The 22,745-nt window shown below is 35.9% G+C and overlaps 2 protein-coding genes and 1 non-coding gene across 3 annotated transcripts in view; 2 read left to right on the top strand and 1 right to left on the bottom strand.

The window, feature by feature from the left end:
- LOC120338032 (complement component C9-like) overlaps positions 1 to 22,745 on the bottom strand; it is a 90,153-nt gene that overhangs the window by 50,425 nt on the left and 16,983 nt on the right. The window lies entirely within an intron of this gene.
- Positions 10,308 to 10,415, top strand: LOC120338550 (U6 spliceosomal RNA). Its single transcript, XR_005569126.1, has one exon. It is a non-coding gene; the product is annotated as a U6 spliceosomal RNA (small nuclear RNA).
- On the top strand, positions 14,335 to 17,380 carry LOC120337555 (hexokinase-4-like). Its single transcript, XM_039405379.2, has one exon. It carries the CDS (start codon positions 14,790 to 14,792, stop codon positions 16,251 to 16,253), a length of 1,464 nt encoding a protein of 487 aa, XP_039261313.2. The 5' UTR covers positions 14,335 to 14,789; the 3' UTR covers positions 16,254 to 17,380.

Raw genomic sequence — 22,745 nt, 5'->3', positions numbered from 1 at the left:
ATATTCGTAAATATTGTATTATATGTTAGTTTAGTATTATTAAATTTGAATTGATCAATGGCGCAAAAGAACACTGAAGTTATAAGCGCCATAAAACATATAACAACAACAACAACAACCCAATTAACAGGATATGAAGTCGCGACATTCATTGTTCTTTGATATTTCATACCTGACATCACCAAACACAATGAGAATACAAAGTTAATTATTTTAACTGAACTAGAATCTAATTAGAGCGAAACCAACTCACTTCCACCCTTATATGCGCCCAGCCGTTTAACACCTCAGTGAATACTGAAGTCGATTATAAAGAATGATTTTGCTTTGCCATCGCGTGACGTAATTGGTGACGTGTTTACGCCGATACAGAAGTGTGCTACAACAAGCAGGCTATAGATAATGTTACGTGCGATATGCACGATCGTTTGTACTTGTTGAATAACTTTCATTTTTAATTTCAATGCCACCGATTGCGAAAAGAGTTATTCAATGACATTGGTAACCGCACTGTGTGCCTGTGGGCCGTCCTAACTTCGCAATAAAAAGATACCATTACATCAAAACTTGCGCCATTGTAACTTTGCTGTAAAGTTATATCATTACACCACGTTAGTTTTATCAATTCTGTGGTTTACTTTGACGTTTCATTGTTAAAGCATGTTAGTGAGTACACAATAGTCTTTGTTGTACAGATATGTAGACGAGTCTCCGTGTATAATTGGTTTTAAATACCGCTGTGGTCAAACACTGTTTATCATCTCTTCCACCCCATGAGGCGCACATGCAAGATTGACTATTCAAGTGTTTCTCAAACGGTAATAACATAGGTAACTAATATATATCTAAAAATTTATACTACATAAAGAATCTAAAATGTTTTAGATATCTTCAAGTATTGAGATGATCGTATTTAAGTAACCCACTTCAGCCGCCTAGCGGAGAACAGTGGAATGGGACGATTGAAGCACTTTCTGCTAACTTCGGTATAACTAGTATTTGTGTGTTTTTCTAGCAACTTGACATGATTTTCCGTTGATAAAGGAAGGACAATTTTTGGACGCTCCAGAAGTATGTGTACCCATATGGAGGTAATTAATTTTGTTCGCCCACTTTACATCAAGTTTTGTAAAGGGACGAAAGCCTGTGGACAGGGGGTATATTCACTTGGCTGATACAGACAGTTCCCGAACTCGTAATAAAACTAGACTAAGGAAAATCGGAATAAAATGATGGTCTAACTCTAACCTGGTACGCATAGTACGGGAGTACCCGATACAAAAGCGTGCTACAACAAGCAGGCTATAGATAAGGTTACGTGCGATATGCACGATCGTTTGTACTCATTGAATGACTTTCTTTTTCAATAATATAGCCACAGATTGCGAAACAAGTTCTTCGATTTACATTGGTGACCACATTGTGTGCCTGTGGCCAATCGTAACTTAGCTGTTAAGTGATACCATTACACCACGTTGGTTTTATCAATTCAGTGGTTTACTTTGACGTTTCATTGTTAAAGCATGTTAATGGATACTCATTTGTCTTTTTGTACAAATATGTAGACAGGTGTCCGTCTATAATTGTCTAAAAATGTTTTGTAGAAATTAAAGATTCATACTAAAGCAAATGTCCAAATCCTACTATGAGCCATATTTGGAACGCGATCATCTCGAACTTTTCCCTTTACAAGATTTCATTGTCTAATTACATGTATATATATTGTTATATACTCGAAAATCTTCTATGCCGAATGTTGCCTTTTTAAGTTGCAAAAAAATGTATTGTTTAAGAACTATCGGCAATTTTTTTCAAATCCTTCTTTCAATCATCTCACACACCGAAGTTCCAAGCTCAGTCAGGATTTTTTGAAGTTGAGTAGATAAAAATAAATTTTTCGTGACAAGATAAACGAATGTAAGTAACTGTAGTACTTGGATAAGGTAAATAATCCCATACAGCAGGGGTGGCCAACCTGTTTCGACCGCGATCGACAAAAATCTTCAAAATATATCGCGATCGACTGTTCGGTTACAAGGTCGTACACAAAAACGAGTGGGCACTGAACGTGCAGAAAACTGCACACGAACACACGCATATAAAAAATTCCACCGCTGCTAATAAGAAGGCTTTGTGGGCACATTATTAATAAAATCGACACAAAATTTGTATTTTTTATGTTTCATTTAAGTTGGTAATTTGATTATTTAATTGTACCCGGGGTAAATGTTTCATCATTTATTTAAAGATTTATTTAAAATCATACAATTCGATCCAGGGCCTGCCTAATTTTTAGTCGTAAGTGTTGAAAATTCGTTAAGAAACCTTGCAAAGTATTCTTGTATTATCCAAAAAGCGGAAAATAAATATTCTCAAACCATGAGTGTTACATGACTGCTCATCCTTCAAATACGATTCTTCGCTTGCTTAGAATTAGAACAAGTCAGGCATTTTGATTTCACTGCTACCATTGCGAATAAAGTTTATCATATTATTCTTAGAGTGAGACGATAACTTTCGTATACTGCACAAGTCATTGTAGGATCGTTTGTCCGTCTAGACACGCGATATTTGGCAATTCATTTTTAAACCTTGGTAGCGGCAAAACTTGCATTTGTTACTAAATCGGGCTTGCTTTTGCATTTGTTACCTTATGGGGCTTGTCCAGACTCAAATACTGTATATGTATATTGCGCATGTAAAGTACCGTATTCTTCCTGTCCTATAACACACAACTGGTTCGAGGCAATTTTTTGGGGTATTTCAATACAATTCACTCAACATCAGACGCGATCGACTGTTCGAGACGCGGCGATCGCGATCGACGTGTTGGCCACCCCTGCCATACAGCAACCAACTCATTCAGGTCAAAAGCGCGCTTGTGTAAAATACGGTCAATTTAATATAAATGCTCACTATGGTCAAACACGGTTCATTATCTTTTCCACCTCAAAAGGCGCTCATGCAAGACTATTGACTATTTAAGTGTTTCTTAAACGCTAATTACATAAATAACTAATATATATCTAAAAATTCATCCTACATAAAGAATCCAAATTGTTTTAGGTATTGAGACGACCATATTTAAGTGACCCGCATGAAGCGCCTATAGCGGAGAACAGTTGAATAGGACATTTCAAGCACTTTCTGCTATCTTTAGTTTAGTCAGTATTCGTGTGTTTTTCTAGCAACTTGACACGATTTTCGTTGACAAAGGAAGAACAATTTTGCATTTATTCGATTGAATTTCATTTATTCTTAGTCGGTCTAATAGAAAACCACACTTTTAACCTACATTACAGAATCAATTCACCCTTGCGTACGAAGTTGACCGAGTTTAAAATATGTAATTGGCACAACTAAAGCTGTAAATTATTGCCATCTCCAAAATGTAGCCCCTATCCTCTAAAATAAAGACTGTGCAGTATATAAATATCTACTAAAAAGTCATGATTGCTGAATTTTAATCTTCTGCTGTTGAATATTTTTGAATATTATTTGTTTACAAGTGAGCTACTCAATTTTTTTTTTTCAAGTTAAAAGCAATTTACTGATGCTTTTCTTTACCGGCCCATGTCCAATGTGAAACAAATTAATCATTGACTTCAGATGTATGCATGTGGTAATCAGTAATCACGCAAACCACTCAATGGTACCCAGGCGCAAAATCCTCTGGCTATAATCATATACCGTGGGAATCAAGATCGAGAAGGACAATCAGATGCGATGGCAATCATGATTAATTCTAACACTTCCGTTTAGAATTTTTAGAATTTAGATACATAAAATTGTTTAAATGTATGGGAATATTGACTATTATCTTTGTCATTACTAATAGTTATGTACATACTTTTTAAAACTAAACTGGCACGTGAATAAAAAATAATCATGGAATAACACCAATTTTTTTTTAAATATTATATAAAATCGTTGAAATTTAGTTAAAAGAAATGCTTTTATGGGCTCAGAAATTGAACAATAAAATGCACAATTTATTTGAACGTTTAATTAACCCGATTAACAGGATGTTAATTCACGTCATCGTTAGACATTCGTTGTTCTATTATATTTCATCACCATCACAACATCACCAAACACAATGGGAATGCAAAAGCTAACTAATTTAACTGACCTAGAACCCAATTTAGGCAAAACCAACTCACTTCAACCTTTATATGCGACCAGCCGTTTAAAATCTCAGTTAAAACTGAAGTCGATTATAAAAATGATTTAGCTTTGTCATCGTTGGATGTAATTAGTGACGTGATTACGCCGATACAGAAGCGTGCTACAACAATCGGATTATAGAAAAGCTTACGCGCGATATGCACGATCGTTTGTACTTTTTGAATAATTTTCTTTTTCAATACTATTGCCACGAATTGCAAAATAAATTTTTTGATGACATTGAAAACCACGTTGTATGCCTGTGTGGGCCATCGTAACTTCGCTCCAAATTGACACCATTACACCACGTTAGTTTTATCAATTCGATGTTTTACTTTGACGTTTCCTTGTTAAAGCATGTTAATGAATATTCATCTGTATTTTTGTACAAATATGCAGACGGGTGTCCGTTTATAATTGTCTAAAAAATGTTTTGTAGAAATTAAAGATTTATATATACCAAAACAAATGTTCAAATCCTACTATGAACCTTATTTGGAACGCGATCATCTCGAACTTTTCCATTTACAAGATTTCATTGTCTAATTACTTGTAGATATGAATACTCGGAAATCTTCTACGCCGAATGTTGCCTCTCTAAGTTGCAATAAAATTGAATTGTTTTAGAACTATCGCCCAATTTTCTCAACTCTTTTCAATCATCTCACACACCGAAGTTCCAGTGAGGATTTTTTGAAGTTGAGTTTAGATAAAAAATATTCATGAAATAACCCCAATATTTTTAATTATTATATAAAATCGTTGAAATTTAGTTAAAAGAAATGCTTTTATGGGCCCAGAAAGCACAATTTATTTGAACATTTAACCCAAATAACAGGATATGAAGTCGCGTCATCGTTAGACATTCGTTGTTCTTTGATATTTCATACCTGACATCACCAAACACATTGAGAATAAAAAGTTAATTATTTTAACTGAACTAGAATCTAATTAGAGCGAAACCAACTCACTTCGAACCCTTATATGCCCCCAGTCGTTTAATACCTCAGTGAATACTGAAGTCGATTATACAGAATGATTTTGCTTTGTCATCGCGTGACGTAATTGGTGACGTGGGTAAGCCGATACAGAAGTGTGCTACAACAAGCAGGCTATAGATAATGTTACGTGCGTTATGCACGATCATTTGTATTTGTTGAATGACTTTCTTTTTAATATCATTACACCACGTTAGTTTTATCAATACTGTGGTTTAATTTGACGTTTCATTGTTAGAGAATGTTAATGGATACTCATTCATCTTTTTGCAGACTATAGATAAGGTTATGTGCGATATGCACGATGGTTTGTACTTACTGAATAATTTTCTTTTATAATACTATTGCCACAAATTGCGAAATAAATTTTTTGATGACATTGGTAACCACATTGTGTGCCTGTGGGCCATCGTAACTTCGCTGTAAAGTTATATAATTACACCACGTTAGTTTCATCTATTCCGTGGTTTACTTTGACGTTTCATTGTTAGAGCATGTTAATGGATACTCATTTGTCTTTTTGTACAAATATGTAGACAGGTGTCCGTCTATAATTGTCTAAAAAATGTTTTGTAGAAATTAAAGATCCATACTAAAACAAATGTCCAAATCCTACTATGAACCATATTTTGAACGCGATCATCTCGAACTTTTCCCTTTACAAGATTTCATTGTCTCATTACATGTAGATATTGATACTCGAGAATCTTCTATGCCAAATGTTGCCTTTCTAAGTTGCAAAAAAATGTATTGTTCGAGAACTTTCGGCAGTTTTTTTCAAATCCTCCTATTAATCATCTCACGCACCGAAGTTTCAAGCTCAGTCATTATATTTTGAAGTTGAGTAGATAAAAACGAATTTTTCGTGACAAAATAAACGAATGTAAATAATTGTAGTAGCTGGGTAAATCCCATATTACATCCAACTTATTCGAGCAAAAGCGCGCCTGTGTAAAATACGGTCAATTTATTTTAAATACTCACTGTGGTCAAACACGTTCTATCATCTTCCCACCCCATGAGGCGCACATGCAAGATTGACTATTCAACTGTTTCTCAAACGGTAACCACAAAAATAACTAATATATATCTAAAAATTCATACTACATAAAGAATCTAAATTATTTTAGATATCCTCAAGTATTGAGATGACCGCATTTTAGTAACCCATTTGAGGCACCTAGCGGAGAACAGTTGAATGGGACGATCGAAGCACTTTCTTCGATGATTAGTATTCATGTGTTTTTCTTGCAACTTGACATGATTTTCGTTGACAAAGGAAGGACAATTTTTGAGCGCTCCAGAAGTATGTGTACCAATATGGAGGTAACTGATTTTGTTCGCCTACTTCACATCAAGTTGTGTAAAGAGACGGAAATCTGTGGATAGGGGGTATATTCACTTGGCTAATACAGACAGTCCCTGAATTCGTAATAAACCTAAGCTGAGGAAAAACGGAATAAAATTAATCTAATCTGGTACACATACTACGGGAGTACCCAATTTTGCAATTCTTCGATTTAAATTTGATTGAATTTCATTTATTCTTAGTCGCCTAATAGAAACCACACTATTAACATACATTATATATTCAAATTCACTCTTACGTACGAAATCAACCGAGTTTAAAATATGTTATTAGCACTACTAAAGCTGTAAATTATTGCCATCTCCGAAATGTAGCCCCAGGCCACCTAAAATAAAGACTGTGCAGTTTATAAATATGAACTAAAAAGTCATGATTGCTGAATTACAATCTTCTGCTGTTGAATATTTTTGTATATTATTTGTTTATAAGCGACCTATATTATACTCATATTTCTGAGTTTTTTTTTAGTTAAAATTCATTTACTGATGCTCTTCTATGCCGTGGTCAGGCCGGTCCATCTAAATGTCCAAATTATTATTTCAAATAACATCCAAGTTGTCCCCTTCCGTTAAATTTATCTCATTACTTTCGCATCGGCCTATGATTTTGTCAAAATTATGCTTAGTTACATCTTATCTCTTGCGCTGCGAGGGACAATGTATGGGATGCACTTATTATGTTTTTGTTTTCCTCGTTGGTATTTTTCTTTTTGTCATTATGAAAAAATTGCTCTTACTTTAATTCCTGGACCAATTGTTTTGAAATTTTATGTGGTTGAAGACTGTATTTTTCACTAAAAGGATATTACTTTCCGTTTATTTCAAAACTTCCTGTAGGCTACATGGGATTCCGTTTTTTTTTTGTATGTACAAACTTCATCAAATAGCGCACCTTGTGGCGTGTGTGTGACCTTTGCGTCACCGGCAGTGTACTGTGACAGATTGCATACCCGTACTACTTCGATTTGTCTTCGTGTTCATATATTCGAGCATCGCTCTCGTGTTCTTGGTGGTATTATTCTTATCGTTATGAAAAAATCGCTTTTCTCTTTAACTACGGGGCAAATTGCTCGAAATTTTCAGTGGATAAAGATTGGTATTTTTTGCTAGAAGTTTATTCCTTTTTTTCTTATTTCAAAACGTTCTGCGCTATGTGATTCGTTTTTCGCCTCGAAATTTTGTGTGGTGACCTCTTCAAAATGAATAAAATTTATTTGTAGCAATTCAGTGACCTCACTCGTTCTACGCAAAGTCGCAAGTTTTTTATCGCCATTGTACCCGTTTCCCGCACGCAATTACTAATAAATAAAACATTCCTGATTAATAAAATTATCATTTCTCCCTTTGAAAAACGCGTTTGTGATACAGAAAGGTTCGAAATAGTAACAAATATATTAGTTCTTAGCTTCGTTGTTGGTAAATTAGTATATTTATATTTTCTTTTTTAAAACATAAAAGCATTTTTACGATGCTACATCATAAATTTTCAAATGAAAAAATTCTAAATTTGAACCAATTTTGTGCACAAGAAGCAACGCCCAAAACTGTTTTTGTGTTTGTTATTACTTTTTAGTTTGTTTGTTGGCTTAGAAAAACAGCAGTAAATAATTACTTGGATGCTATTATTGGGATTCGCATTTCGGCACAGTCACATAATTTTTAATTGTTTTTGTACTCTTCACCACTTTTGCTCACCACAACTATTTTTAACTTTACACATTAAGCTTCACCCGGGAATTTTATTGTTCCGTGTTCAGGACTTTATGGAAAATAATCCAAAATTAATTCTATAATTCTAAGCAATTTTTAAATGCCTTTCTATACGGTTGCTTATTTTATTCCGGATCTTACAAAAATGAAAAATCCGAATCTACTTTTACACTTAAACAACAATCAAATCGTACTGCAATCTTTATATATAAACGACACAGTTTTATTGTAAATTGCCTCAAAATCATTTTACTAGTGCCCACATGTACACTACATCTCGTACGCTTGCCATGACACACATAATCGTATCAATATGGCCATACACATATCATAAACTAAAATAATATTTCTTCAATATCTCTCAAATGTATCAATTATATATAGCATAAGATTATCATTATGATGCTGTGTACTTACACTGAGCCATTCGACGTTACGGAATGTTTTAAAGCCAAACACGGAGCAAAAATAAAATATATTTACTGATGAATTGGCACTCGCTATTATAGGAAATGTTTTGCCGTACCCGAGCTTGTCCACGGGAATCCCATGGGAAACGTCCCATGGGATGGGATGGGACAGTACAAATTTGTATTTTCCATGGGACACGAAAACCGTATGATTTTCGGGGAAATGATGGTAAAACATTTCGTTATGGACTTCTTATCCATATATTTGAGCATATCTCCCTTCTTAGATATAAAGAGCAAAACACATTCAGCACTAACAATATACTTCGTGAAGGGGCTGATGGACACATTTATAATATTTATGAATATGAAGTTGACGAAGTCCGTAAATTTTGTTGTTTTGTATGTCTCCTCGTACATGTGGTCCTATTTAGTAGACGCTAAACCTAAATTTAACAATTTTTATTGAATTGTATTCCAATGGGAATCCAATGGGATGGGATGGGACAGTCATGATTGCTATGGGATGGGAATGGGACAGATAAATATGCCCCATGGACAAGCCTGACAATACCGCACTCACTCCACGATTGCAAGTGATATCTCAGCCCTGTTATCTGGATCAGTGTGTGGTCATGTGGTAATTTAGAAAAATTTTCAACGTAAAATGAAAACGATGAATGTAGGCTACTATTTTTATGTCGAAAATGTGCTAAACATAATTATACCACATAAAATTATTTAAATTAATGAATAATATATTTGCCATTACTAATAGTCATGTACATACTTTTCAAAACAAATAAATAATATTCATGAAATAATCCTGCTTTTATAATGAGTATATATATCGTTGAAATTTATATTAAAAGAAATGTATTCACGGGCTCAAAAAACAAATAATAAAGTGCACAATTTATCTAAACATCTAGCTCAATTAACAGGATATGGAGTCATCGATAAACGTTCGTTGTTATTTCATATTTCATACCTGGCATTACAATGAGAATACAACATATATTTACTGCAACATCTAATATTTAAACTGAACTAGAACCCAATTAGAGCAAAACCAATTCCCTTCAACCTTTATATGCGCCCAGCCGTTTAACACCTCAGTTAATTAAAACTGAAGTCGATTATAAAAATAATTCCGCTTTCTCGTCGTGCGAGCTAATTAGTGACGTGACTACGCCGATACAGAAGCGTGCCACAATATGCAGGATATAGATAAGGTTACGTGCGATATGCACGATTGTACAAATATGTAGACGAGTGTCCGCCTATAATTGGGTGAAAAATGTTTCACAGAAATTAAAGATTCATACCAAAACAAATGTTCAAATCGTACTTTGAACCATATTTGGAACTGGTTCATCTCGGACTTTTCCCATTACAAGATTGCATTGCCTAACTACATGTAGATATAAATACTTAAAAATATTTTATGCCGACTGTTGCCATTCTAAGTTGCAAAAAAGTTGTATTGTTTTAGATTTAGAACTATCGCAAAATTGTTTCAAATCTATATATCAATCATCTCACGCAACAACGTTTCAAGCTCGGTCAGGATTTTTTGAAGTTGAGTAGATAAAATAAATTTTCCCCGACAAGATAAACGAATGCAAGTAACTGTAGTATTTGTGAACATTGGAATGGGACGATTGAAACACTTTACGAAAAAATTGGAACGATACAGAGAAGATTAGCATGACTCCTGCGAAAGGATGACACGCAAAATCTTGAAGCGTTTCTCTATTTTAAAAAAATTATGGTATCTTTAGTAGTTAGTATTCGTGTGTTTTTCTAGCAACTTGACATGACCTTCCGTTGAAAAGGAAGGAAAATTTTGCAAATATACGATTTTAATTGATTGAATCTCATTTATTCTATTAGTAGGTCTAATAGAAAGCCACACTTTTAACATACATTACAGATCTCAATTCACCCTTGCGTACGACGTTAACTTAGTTTAAGAAATGTTATTGATACAACTAAGGCTGTCAAATATTGCCATCTGTGAAATGTGACCCCAAGCCTCCTGAATAAAGACTGTGCAGTTTATCAATATCTACTAAAAATCATGATTGCTGAATTTTAATCTTCTGCTGTAGAATATTTTTTTATATTATTTGTTTATAAGCCACCTATCTGAACTCATATTTTTAATTTTTTTTTCAATTAAAATTCATCTACTAATGCTCATCTTTACCAGTCCATGTCCAATGTGAAACAAATCAGTCATTGATTGGCTTCAGATGTATGCATGTGGTAATCAAGCAATCCACTGTAAGGTGACCAGGCGCAAAATCCTCTGGCTATAATAATATACATTTTGTGTGGTGATCTCTTCAAAATAAATAAAAGTTATTTGTAGCGGTTCTGTAACCTCTCTCGTTCCACGCGAAAGTCGAGGTTTTTTGACGCCATTATACCCGTTTTTAGTCGTGCGCAATTACTGATAAATAAAACATTACTGATTAATATAATTATCATTTCACTCTTTGAAACACACGCGTTTTCGATAAAAAAAAGGTTCGAAATAGTAAAAAATATAATGTTTCTCAGCCTGGTTGTTGCTTAGGTAAGTTATTATATCGATATCATTCAATAACAATCTAAATAAGAAATAAATTGAACATGCAATTAAAATAACACATGCCAATATAAAACTAAATATTGCGGCTTACTTAACTGGGCCAGCCTCTTAAAGAAATAGGAAATAAATGTCGGATGCTTGTGAGCAAAGCTCAAATATATGGACACGTGGGCCAAAACGATGTTTTTACCCACAATTCCCCAAAAATCATATCCTGAACAAAGCTGGAAATGTGGAACAGGCACGGCAACTTACCCGTAGCCTATCTTTTCCAGGTCTTGGGACCCTGATAATTCATGCTTCCAGCCTCAGCGTGAATTGAAATACCAAATCCGATTCGAGTTACACCTGTATTATCAAATATTTTAGAGTACCTGTACCGTATTCTGCCGTTCTTCGAACAACTTTCGCCAAGCAGGATATCAGCTGTCATGCCGTCGCGCGACCGCTACGATTAATTTTCATTATCAAATTCTGTCGATGTTACCACACAAAACGTCAAATGGAAAAAAACAAATCCCACAGTTTTGAAATAAATAAAGTAATAGCTTTCTAGCGACAACAACGATTTTTACCACTTAAAATTCCAAAGCAATTGGTCCAGTAGTTAATGAGAAAAGCGCAACAACAAGAAATAAAATATAAAATGACAAAACGATCCATAGGGGTCACTCCATGTCCCATTATTACTTATCGATTTTAATCGGTAAGTATGTTGATAGGTATTTGTCTGTCCGTTAGATGCACGCGATATCTCACGAAAGCGAGGTTGAATCTGCTCCAAATTTTGCATGTGCATTCATCATAGCTCGGATCAGTAGCCTATTGATTTTTGATGAATTATGTCGTATAATTAGCGAGTTGTTGATTAATTAGTGACAGGACACACGGTGTCACTATGGAGTAAGAGCGCTGTTTTGGGGGATCCCCTAATCTTCGATCGATAAGTCTTCGGTCTCCAACTGATATTCTCGTTTTATTATTTCTGAAAACCAAATAGGACCATGTCGATTGATTGGGCAATCACAGAAGGAGTTTCATGAAAGTGATATCATGATTCGATATTGTTTCAATGCAGGGTCATAATAAGACATATAAATGGATGTAACCGTATACCGTACAGTACATGAATATGTATAGATATCTGTATGCCTTTTATAAAGCATATAATTGTCATTTTTTTTAAGTCGAGGGTTCGAACTCTTATCCCATCAATCCTTTGATTCATATAATCACACGATACACCAATGTTTCTCAAACTTCTTTGTTCTCGGAACATTGAGAATTACTCCAAGTTGACATGTGATACCGAAGTTCTTTTGAAATAAATTTTTGTTTCCGTATGGCAAAATAAGACAAATTGCCCTAAACAAGTGTATTGATCTTGAAAACTTGAACTAATCCGATATTGCGCTGTACCTGATCTTCGTTTGTGTGAACTAGGCAAAACCAGATTCGCACCCTTATGTCGTATAGCATGTCATAATTCTCAATTGAATTTTGTCAGAATATACTATTAGGAACTTAGCATTCAGAACACTATCCGATGTGTTTTCTATTAGGTAGTCGACATAGATAGACCCTTGGTGTTAACATGAATTTCTGTAACATTGAAGGGGTTTAAATATTCAGTAAGAGATAAGATTTTAAATGTCATTGGGAATCGCATCTGGCGAGTATTTCCATAATTTTAACAATTAGTTTTCTAAGATATGGGAACCACTCAAACGCCTCCGCAATTTTGTTTCGGCGATGTCACGAAAATGATTAGTAGTGGCTGTTGAAACTTTATTTAATGAAACAAGACAGTACCATAGAACTCGCTGTGATAGACTGATGCTAGTATTGGACACGAAATGGACCTGTGAATCGTTTTCTACTTATCGATCTTGAGATCGGTAAGTATGCTGATAGGTATTGTCTGTCTGTATGTTTGTTAGATAAACGCGATATTTCAAGAAGGCAAGGTTGAATCTACTCCAAATTTTGCATGCGCATTCATCATATCTCGGACCAGAAGCCATGATTATATTAATGAGTTATTAATTAATTAACGCTGGGACACGCTGTGTCAATATAGAGTCATGACTCGAAACCGCAGTTTCGATCGATAAGTCTTCGGTCTCCGACCGATATTCTCGTTATGTTGTTGTTCCTGTTGGTATTTTTATTCCCGATCTTTCCGTCGTCATTGCCTATGCTCCTTATTTTGGTGACCGTACATTTGAACCCATGTGTATATCCGCGGGTTCAATCTATATGAGGGTGCTAAAACCCATGGGTTAGGGTTAGTATGGGTTCAAATATCCGTAAAACAAAAAAAAATTCCATAGGTGCAATAGCATACAGGTGCAATTGTCGCGGGTTCAAATTTACGTGGGTTCAAATGTAATGGAACCCCTTATTTTATGTGTTCTGTGTTGGATACCAAAGATCGAAATAAATTTGTATTGGACTGGTAATTATCTATTTCTATTTCAGATAGATATTTCAGTTATATAATTCGCAAAACCATTTTGTACTCACCGCCAATAACAGCAGTTCCTTAAATAAATTACCTGATCTTTTTAACTAGATATAAAAACCTTGGGTGTCGCTGCGCGATAACCCGCTTTGGTTCTCCGCGACTTCCCTTTCCCAGAAAAAATATATGATTACCTCTTTTTTGAATATTGTAGTCTATAATTATATGATTGCTTTTACTGGTTGAAAAAAATAAACTTAACTTGTAACCGGACGAGAGGCCGTGGTTTGTCGTTTTATCGGCTTTCCTCTCCGCCTGGATAAATATGTAAATCCTATCCCAGTATCTCAATAAATCGGAAGCGAGTATTTTCGAGACGCTTCTGATCGATTGGCGACGAGGTTTCTGTTCGTTCAGTTTGTCACGTTGCGTCTGCTTGAGTAAAAAATGACGTCATGCAAATAACTTTCATTTTGACGCGATGGTTATGTATATGCTACCTACGTCACAAAGGTTGCATATAATTCGAATCTGACGACCTTTTCGGTCTAATTTTACTCACCAGGTTTGCGCAATACGTTATACTCGATGACATATTCATATAGGCCCCTTGTTCTTTTTTCTGTGAAGATTTTCGCAATATCGTAAACTCACCACCCTAAGCGCACGCCCACAATGTTATCCAATCCTCAGGCGTAGAACACGTAACTGTCTTGCTATTGGTTCAAAAGAAATGAGAAGAGTTCGGCACAATGTATGTAGTAAAAGGTAAATCGGAATGGGCATTGATATCTCTTATCTCGGACGTGTTTTTCTCCTTTTGCTCACAGCTCGTCCGTTTCTTTTATGTTCCTCGTCTATCTTGTGACTTTCAATGCTTATAATCGTCAAGTCTCAGAGCAGTTTGTGTATTTCGTATCTACTGTATACTGGCGCACGTTGATGCGCGGTTAGTTGAAGCATTTGAAGATTGAATTACTGTAGACTACTGCTGGTCCTTTAACAGCAGTTGATAGTGTATCTGCGAACTTAAATCAAACTTTGAATCACTTAATTCTTGAAAACTTATACTTATGAGCAAGAAATCGAATAAAATGGCTGAACCAAAAGCTACGAAGATGGACTTTAATTCCGCTTTTCAACGAACTCCATCAGTGATATTCCATGTCAAACAGTCAATGGAAGATTTTTACCTTTCTGACGATACTTTGGAACAAATAACTAAACAAATGGAAGAGGAAATGGTGAAAGGCCTGGGAAAAGACACCAATGAGTCTGCCAAAGTAAAAATGCTGCCATCTTTCGTTCAGGCTCTGGCAGACGGTTCAGAAAATGGAACTTTTCTTGCCCTAGACTTAGGTGGGACGAATTTTAGGGTTCTGCTGGTGAAACTTGAACATGGTGAAAAACCTGAAATGGACAGTCAAATATATAAGATGCCTGAAGAAGTTATTACAGGGTCTGGTGAAAAACTTTTTGATCACATTGCACAGTGCATGGCAGAATTTTTGACAAGACTTAATATGAAGCATGTTAAACTGCCAGTTGGTTTCACATTTTCATTCCCATGTCAACAAGACAGAATTGACACAGCAAGATTGATATCTTGGACCAAAGGTTTCAGTGCTGAAGGTGTAGAAGGTATGGATGTGGTGTCCTTGTTGCGTGAAGCTATAGACCGACGAGGGGATATCAAAGTTGCTATAATAGCGGTGGTTAATGATACTGTGGGGACCCTCATGAGCTGCGCTTACGACATTCGAGACTGTATGGCTGGTCTTATTGTTGGCACTGGTAGTAATTGTTGTTACATGGAAAAAATGAAGAATGTAGAATTACTGCCTGGAGATGAAGGTGATATGTGCATCAACATGGAATGGGGTGCTTTTGGTGATGATGGAGCACTGGACATTATTAGAAATGGTTATGATAGAGAGGTCGATTGCGCATCTCTCAACAAGGGAAAACAACTGTATGAAAAAATGATCAGTGGAATGTATATGGGTGAACTTGTGCGACTTGTGTTATGCAAACTGACTGAAGATAAAGTTTTATTCGATGGTGTTGCTTCGGAATCATTGAAGACGCATGGGAAATTTGAAACTGCATTTGTCTCACAAATTGAAAGAAATGTGCCCAATGGTTACACTGCATTGCAAAACATCTTGCATAACTTGGGCCTTGGTGCTCTTCATTCTGATTGTGAAATTGTTGAATATGTATGTGAGGCAGTGTCTACAAGAGCTGCCTATCTTTGTGCTGCAGGCATTGCTGCCATTGCACGCAAAATCAGGGCAAATTATCCCGAAAAGGAAGAATTGGAGTTTACTGTTGGAGTTGATGGAACTGTGTACAGAAAACATCCAACCTTTGCCAAGAACATGGCTCATAAAGTTGGCCAGTTAACTGAGGGTCGTGGCATCAATGTTAAGTTTGCTCTTTCATATGATGGCAGTGGCAAAGGTGCCGCTCTTATAACAGCTGTAGCAGCAAGACTTCATATGGAAAAAGGAAAGGGCGAGATTGTTGGACGTTGAATATCATGATTAGTATCTCATGTTTTCTTGCCACATTGCCATGATAGACTTGGATTCTTTTTTTTTGTATTGCATAGTATTTGAATGTAGCACTAATTAAGTTTATTATCTTTTCTGAATGAATTCATAATTTTTTTAACAACTTTGCTGCTTTTTTGGATTATCGCATTTTAACATTGCACAAAACTTGTAAATGTTTATACATTGTCATAGTGCTTATTTCTTTATTGATCAAATCTATTTTTTGATGCTTGGTGCACATAAACAGTTCCCCTCTCTTGATATATATATAGTAATTCTTTATTAATAATTGTACTGTATGTGTGATAATTTTTGAGTCTTGTTTATATTTTAAGCATAATAGCATATAATTCCTGACATAAAAGTTTGCGCAAGCACTGGTTTCCTAACATGAACTGATTGGGCATTTTTCTCTTGGAATGGCTGTTCATGTTACTTTCTGTATGGATTTTTGGCATTGAAACTCATCACACCAAATGAATATTTAAATATATTACAGTAAAGTAAACATGTAAATCTTAGGTTTTAGGTAAGGTTTAAGACTTTAGAACCACATTAATATTGACCACATTTCCATTCTGTTTCATATTTAATACTTATCTGCTGTGTTTTTATTACTTATATTGTATATACTACATAATGAATCAAAGTAATATATTTTATTTTGATGATTTTGTTGTAAAATTCATCTCAATGATATTTCTGCACATATTGATGAATTAATTTCTGCTTTGCTGATTTGATCTACATTGTTGGTTTATGAAACTACTGTTCAGCCAATACACATAATTAAAATGATTTCTAAGTCACATTTTAAATTTAGCTTCAAATATGTATGACTTTATATTTATCAAATGACACTGATACATATTTTTTACATAAATTCTCTTGATCAAACAGTATTTTAACATGGTACCGTTCTACTCGGTAGTACGTGATAACACACTTTATCTCTTCAAAAATTATTGACAAGATTTTAATAATTTAAAGATTTCAGCTGAACATTAAATATTCTCTTTCATATATGTATTTATGCTTTTCTGTATGCTGAATGTGTTTTTTTTCTTTTTCAAATGAGTCATTCAAATATAGATTCTGCACTAGGACCAAGAATGGTTATTGCCTTTCTGGTAAAGTACAACCACAGACATTGCTGATAATGATGGGTAGTAGGTATAGGTAGGTACTATTATATGCGGGATTGTGCTATATGACATAGTGACTTGTTTCTCCACACACGCTGATAAGTGACCGTACATTAGAACCCATACATTTGCATCCGTTTATCTGCGGATTCAATCTATATGAGGATGCTAATATCCATGGGTTTGGGTTTGTATGGTTTCAAATATTCGTAAATAAAGAAATTCCCATAGGTGCAATCAGTATGTTCCCCAGCTTTTCTTTTTAGGGGGGGGGGGGTGTTTCGAAATTTAGGGGGTGGTGAATAATTTGCTATTACAGATAAAACTAGGCTATTTGTATTCTTAAAAAAATGGTATGTATTTAAGAAACGATCTAAATGAGCCCCTAAGTTGATTGACGGCGAGCAAAAATCCACAGCAGAATAAAATTGTAGGGCCATAAAAGGGGAGCGAGGAAAAGTACGGGACGTCACGGCTGGGGTTCAGGCCGCGCTCAATCGCCCTGAGAAAATTTTGAGAAATAGGCACCAAAATAGGCTCTATGCTTGATTTTAGATACACCTGGCATCGCAGTTTGTTATGTAATGAAATCAAAAATTATAATATTTAGCTGATAGAATTCCCGGGAAATAGAAAACAAGCACGGCTTTCAACCGTAAATATATACTACTACGTTTCAACAAGTAATTTGCAACTGATAGTGACTAATGAAGTTACTTGCTCATCTGGCATTGTATGAATGGCTACTTATGGCTTGTTTTGTTACACATTTCACATTTTTTCGGAACATGTTTGTTTGACTTTTGTATGAATTAAGCAATGAATTAAATTTTGAAATACGCGCGTCAACTGATCATAATGTTGTATTCCTTCAGAACTGAAATATTTTTTGGTAAGAAGACAAATCGCTGAAGTTTGATTCTTTTCAATAAAGAAATAAAAACGCTGTCATTCATATAAAAAACGTCTGTTTTCAGTGCCTAGTTTTCGTTTTGTGAAATCTTTAAGCTTTCCTAATATACGGCTGATATCTAAAATACTGCAGTGTGTAATCCTAATACTCATACGTATACATAAGATACCGGTATAATTCAATTGTTACGAAATAAACGTGCTTAAACTGTGATAATGATGTAACAATAGACGGTATCTAAAACTCAAAAGGTACCACATGAAGGATTAAACTATTTCACTCAAGTTCGGCGGGCCATTTTAAATCGTCACGCCAGCCGTAATTGGCCCGCAGACTGCGGTTTAGAACCTCTCATCTACACTGATAAATAGGCCATAGTCGTTATATTTGAATACAATTATACTTGAGTTAGGAAATACAGTGTGGAATCGCACCTCAAAATTAGGGGGGGTGTTTGAAATTTCAGGGGGGGTGTTCACCCCCTATAGGGGGGGTGTAGGGAAATCACTGGGTGCAATTGTCGTAGGTTCAAATGTAATGGAACCTAGAAAAATCAATTGTTGCGGTTTCGCTACCGCTTGTTAGCCGATCCACGTTGAGATTGGAAGCATGGATCGTCACAGAACATGGAAAAGCTACCGTGTTTCCCCGAAAATAAGACTGGGTCTTATTTCAAATTTCTTCTTAAAAATAACACTAGGGCTTATTTTCGGGGGATGTCTTATGTTTTCATTTTCAAATCAAAATTACAAAGTAGAGAATTACGAGATTTTCGAATCCACAAAATATAAAAACCGATATCCATTTACTTATAAATAACACGTTCTATTCAAAATAGCAGCAAAACATGGATTATAATTGATTGGTAATTATAAATCATTCAAAACGTGTATGAGAGATTTCTTGCTATCGACTAGGTCAGGGGTGAGCAACCCCTGGCACGTCAATTTATTCGGCACGCGAGCGAGGCCTCAGAAACGAGATCATTCTTCTTCAGATGAAAAATTTCAAGATTCTTAATTATCTGATGAAACTCGGTGTTCGCTTATTCATGTTATATATATCGTTTGTTAACAATCTGTTATTTATTTAAACTCCTTTTGTCCTTTCATGACATATGGACACAAAAAAATATGTTATGACGTAACAAATGAGTGAGCTCTCGAGAAATTTTGTCGAGAAGAGCGCAGCATTCATTTGGCTACATTCTTACGTAATATAGTTCGTCTGTGCCCCCCTTTTTCTTCATTTCTGCTTGATTTATGAAGTTGTACAGCTCATGTTGATTAGAGTTACTTGCTAACTTACTGTTATAAAATGACTTCGAATTAAATATAAGCGATTAGGGAAGGGAATACAAGAGGGAAGTACAGAAAACGAACTATTGCGTGATTGGGATGCCATTCCCGATTTTTGCGTCTTAAAAACTTTGCAATCGCATTACTCTCCAGTCTCCATGTCTTCATCTACATATGTTTTTGAATCTCTGTTCTCAGTTATGAACTTTATCAAATCTCGTAACTGGTGTAGCCTAAAAGATGAAACCAGTAAGTAGTTGGTGTATTTCTTTGAAAATTACAAAATATAAAACCAATGTAAAATATTTATCAGCGGTAATGCAGCATCAGAGGTCTCACTGATTTGAGTAAGATTAGTAATCAAATCTAATTATCGGACTTATATTTTCCCGAATAATGAATCTGTCTGTACACGTTAAAAAGGTTTATGGTATTACGTTGTTTGAGAACAACATCATGAAAGAAATGTGAAAAGCAAATTTCTTGCAAGCCCCAGTACCACAATAAAACTACTGATAATAAACAATAACAATATTAAATTTAACAACGAAATGGGCTACAGATTTCCTGAGACCCGAAAAAAAGCTCCTTTTTTAGTTCATGTAAAAACATTTTAAACCAGTTTCTTCCCTTCTCCGAGCATAATTGTTTGCTATACTTGTCCACACAACGAGCAAAATCCGCTTTTTCAGATATTTATATCAATAGAAAATGTCAAAATCTATAGAAACGCTTGTAATATCCATGACTTTATATCGCTAGATTGAAACCTATCGAACAGTCTTGATCAGACATTGATAACGATTGTCGTACTAGTTCTTTTCTAGATATTGGTTGAGATTTTGCAATAAGAGACTGAAATGTGCACAAATTCAATTGATTCTTCTAATGATTTCCCACATAGAGGAGATGCGGGTGACTTGAGCCACGAGGAGAATTGTTCCACTCCCAGAATTAACAACATGCATTGGTAATAGAATGCTCGCGCGCCCTCTGTTGGTAGGTTATGTCATTACTTTATATTTGCCTGTGAGAAGCAGACGTTCTGTAGCTCCGGTGGAAAAAAGTTAATGAAAAGGCCGCAATCGCAGCAAAAAGTGGATTTCATGGTCGCAATTAATATGTTTACTATTAATGCTATTACAGGTCGTGGGTTAGTCACATTGTGTCATTCTGTAGTCTATGCTGTGATGCTCTAATGGAGTCTATTGCCGCGCACGTCAAGCAGTCATTCGGCAGTAGCGGAGCTCAAATGGGAAGATGGCCAATCATGGGAGGATTGATCTATCGGTCACCAGGAGAGTTGCTCTGTGGCTCAACGCTCCTGCATTGAATATTTCTCATTACATTTTTGAACTGGCTAGTACACATCTGAACTAGCTAGTCACATCAAAACACTTGCAAACTATACCATGACCTGTCCAAAGATAAATGTAGATGTTTGGCGTATGAGTTTGCAGAAAGAAACGATGTTGATGTGCCAGAAAACTGGAAAATCAACAAAAAAGCTGGTCAAGGGTTTTGGCTTGGATTGAAAGCACGCAATAACCTTGCAATTCGAAGTCCAGAAGCTACTTCGTTAGCCAGAGCAACGGCGTTTAATTGTCATACAGTGGGGCAGTTTTAGAAAAACATTGCCAAAGTAATGGACCAACACAAATTCGAAGCACAAGACGTATATATATGACGTCGACGAAACAGGGTCGACGGTGCCATACGGTGCAAAAGCCTGAAAGCATTGTTACGAAAAGAGGGGTTAAGCAGATCGGTTCTGTCGCATCGGTTGAAAGAGGTGAGCCGATAACCGTAGTTAATGCGATCAACGCTGCTGGTGGATTTATTCCCCCTTACATGATATTTCCTTGTGTGAACTATCGTAATTACTTCATACCAGGTGCACCACTGGGATCTGACGCTGCGGCCATCAGTTCAGGTTAGATTAACGAGGGAACGTTTGTCAACTATCTCGATCACTTCATTAAGCATACACGCTGTATGCCCGACCGAAAGGTATTGCTCATCCTAGACAATCACGAGGCCCACGTTTTACTGACAGCTGTTGACAAGTCAAAGGCGAGCGGAGTTGTGGTGTTGACCATTCCTCCACACACATTCCACAAACTCCAGCCTTTAGACAAGACTATTTATGAACCATACGAAAGAGCCTACGTGCGCGCGATGGATAATTGGATCAGGTCCATAGACAAGACTATTTATGAACCATACGAAAGAGCCTACGTGCGCGCGATGGATAATTGGATCAGGTCCAATCCGGGTACGACTGTGTCTATATACGATATTGCTCAATTGGTGAACGAAGCTCACATCTACGCATTTGTACCGCGAAATATCCTAGCTGGCTTCCACAGCACTGGAATTTTGCCTTTCAACAGCAACGTATTCTCGGTTGAGAAATATGCGCCATCTTCAGTTACAGAAAATCCAGTTTGCTCGGCAGTAGGCAATGTTGAAAACGTGTCAGGTTTACAGAGAAATCCCGAAACTCCCACGAGCCAAAAAGATAACACAATTCAATCAGCAGCTGGCGTTGGGAGCAATATTGGCTTGACTAGAGCAGAGCAGACTAGCAACACGAAGACTTCCTGTGTGTCTCCAGGTGATTTGCTACCTTCACCGGAAGCAGGGCCAAGGAAAATGAAAGCTTCCAATAGGAAAAAAGGTAGCACGAACATTTTGACAGACACAAGAGTTAGAGATGAAATAGCAGCGAAATCAGTTGCTAGGCTAGAAATAAATACAGCAAAGAACTACGGTCGGGCAAAAAAAATGCTCTTTGCAAACAAGGAAACAGTTAGAGTGAGGGTAGCATCACCCGGATGTAGCACCTCTTCGAGCGACTTGAATCTGAAGAGAAGATATTGTGCGATGATACTGATGACTCAGAGAAAGAAGATCCTAATATTGTCGAAGGCGATTTTGTCATATAGTCAAGATTATTGGAAAATCTCGAATTGTTCACTACGTCGCAAGAGTTGATGCTTTCGATGGAGAAGAGTTGGAAGGAGTGTTCCTCCGCCGGGTTTTAATCGTAAATGACCGAACTAGCTTTATTCTGGATGTCGAAGATGAATCACTTTGTTCGAAGAAAAACATT

This window comes from Styela clava, chromosome 10 (genome assembly GCF_964204865.1).
Source record: "Styela clava chromosome 10, kaStyClav1.hap1.2, whole genome shotgun sequence".
NCBI classification, from domain to species: Eukaryota; Metazoa; Chordata; class Ascidiacea; order Stolidobranchia; family Styelidae; genus Styela; species Styela clava.
Note: the sequence above shows the minus strand (reverse complement) of the source record. Positions and strands in the feature narration are given on the sequence as shown.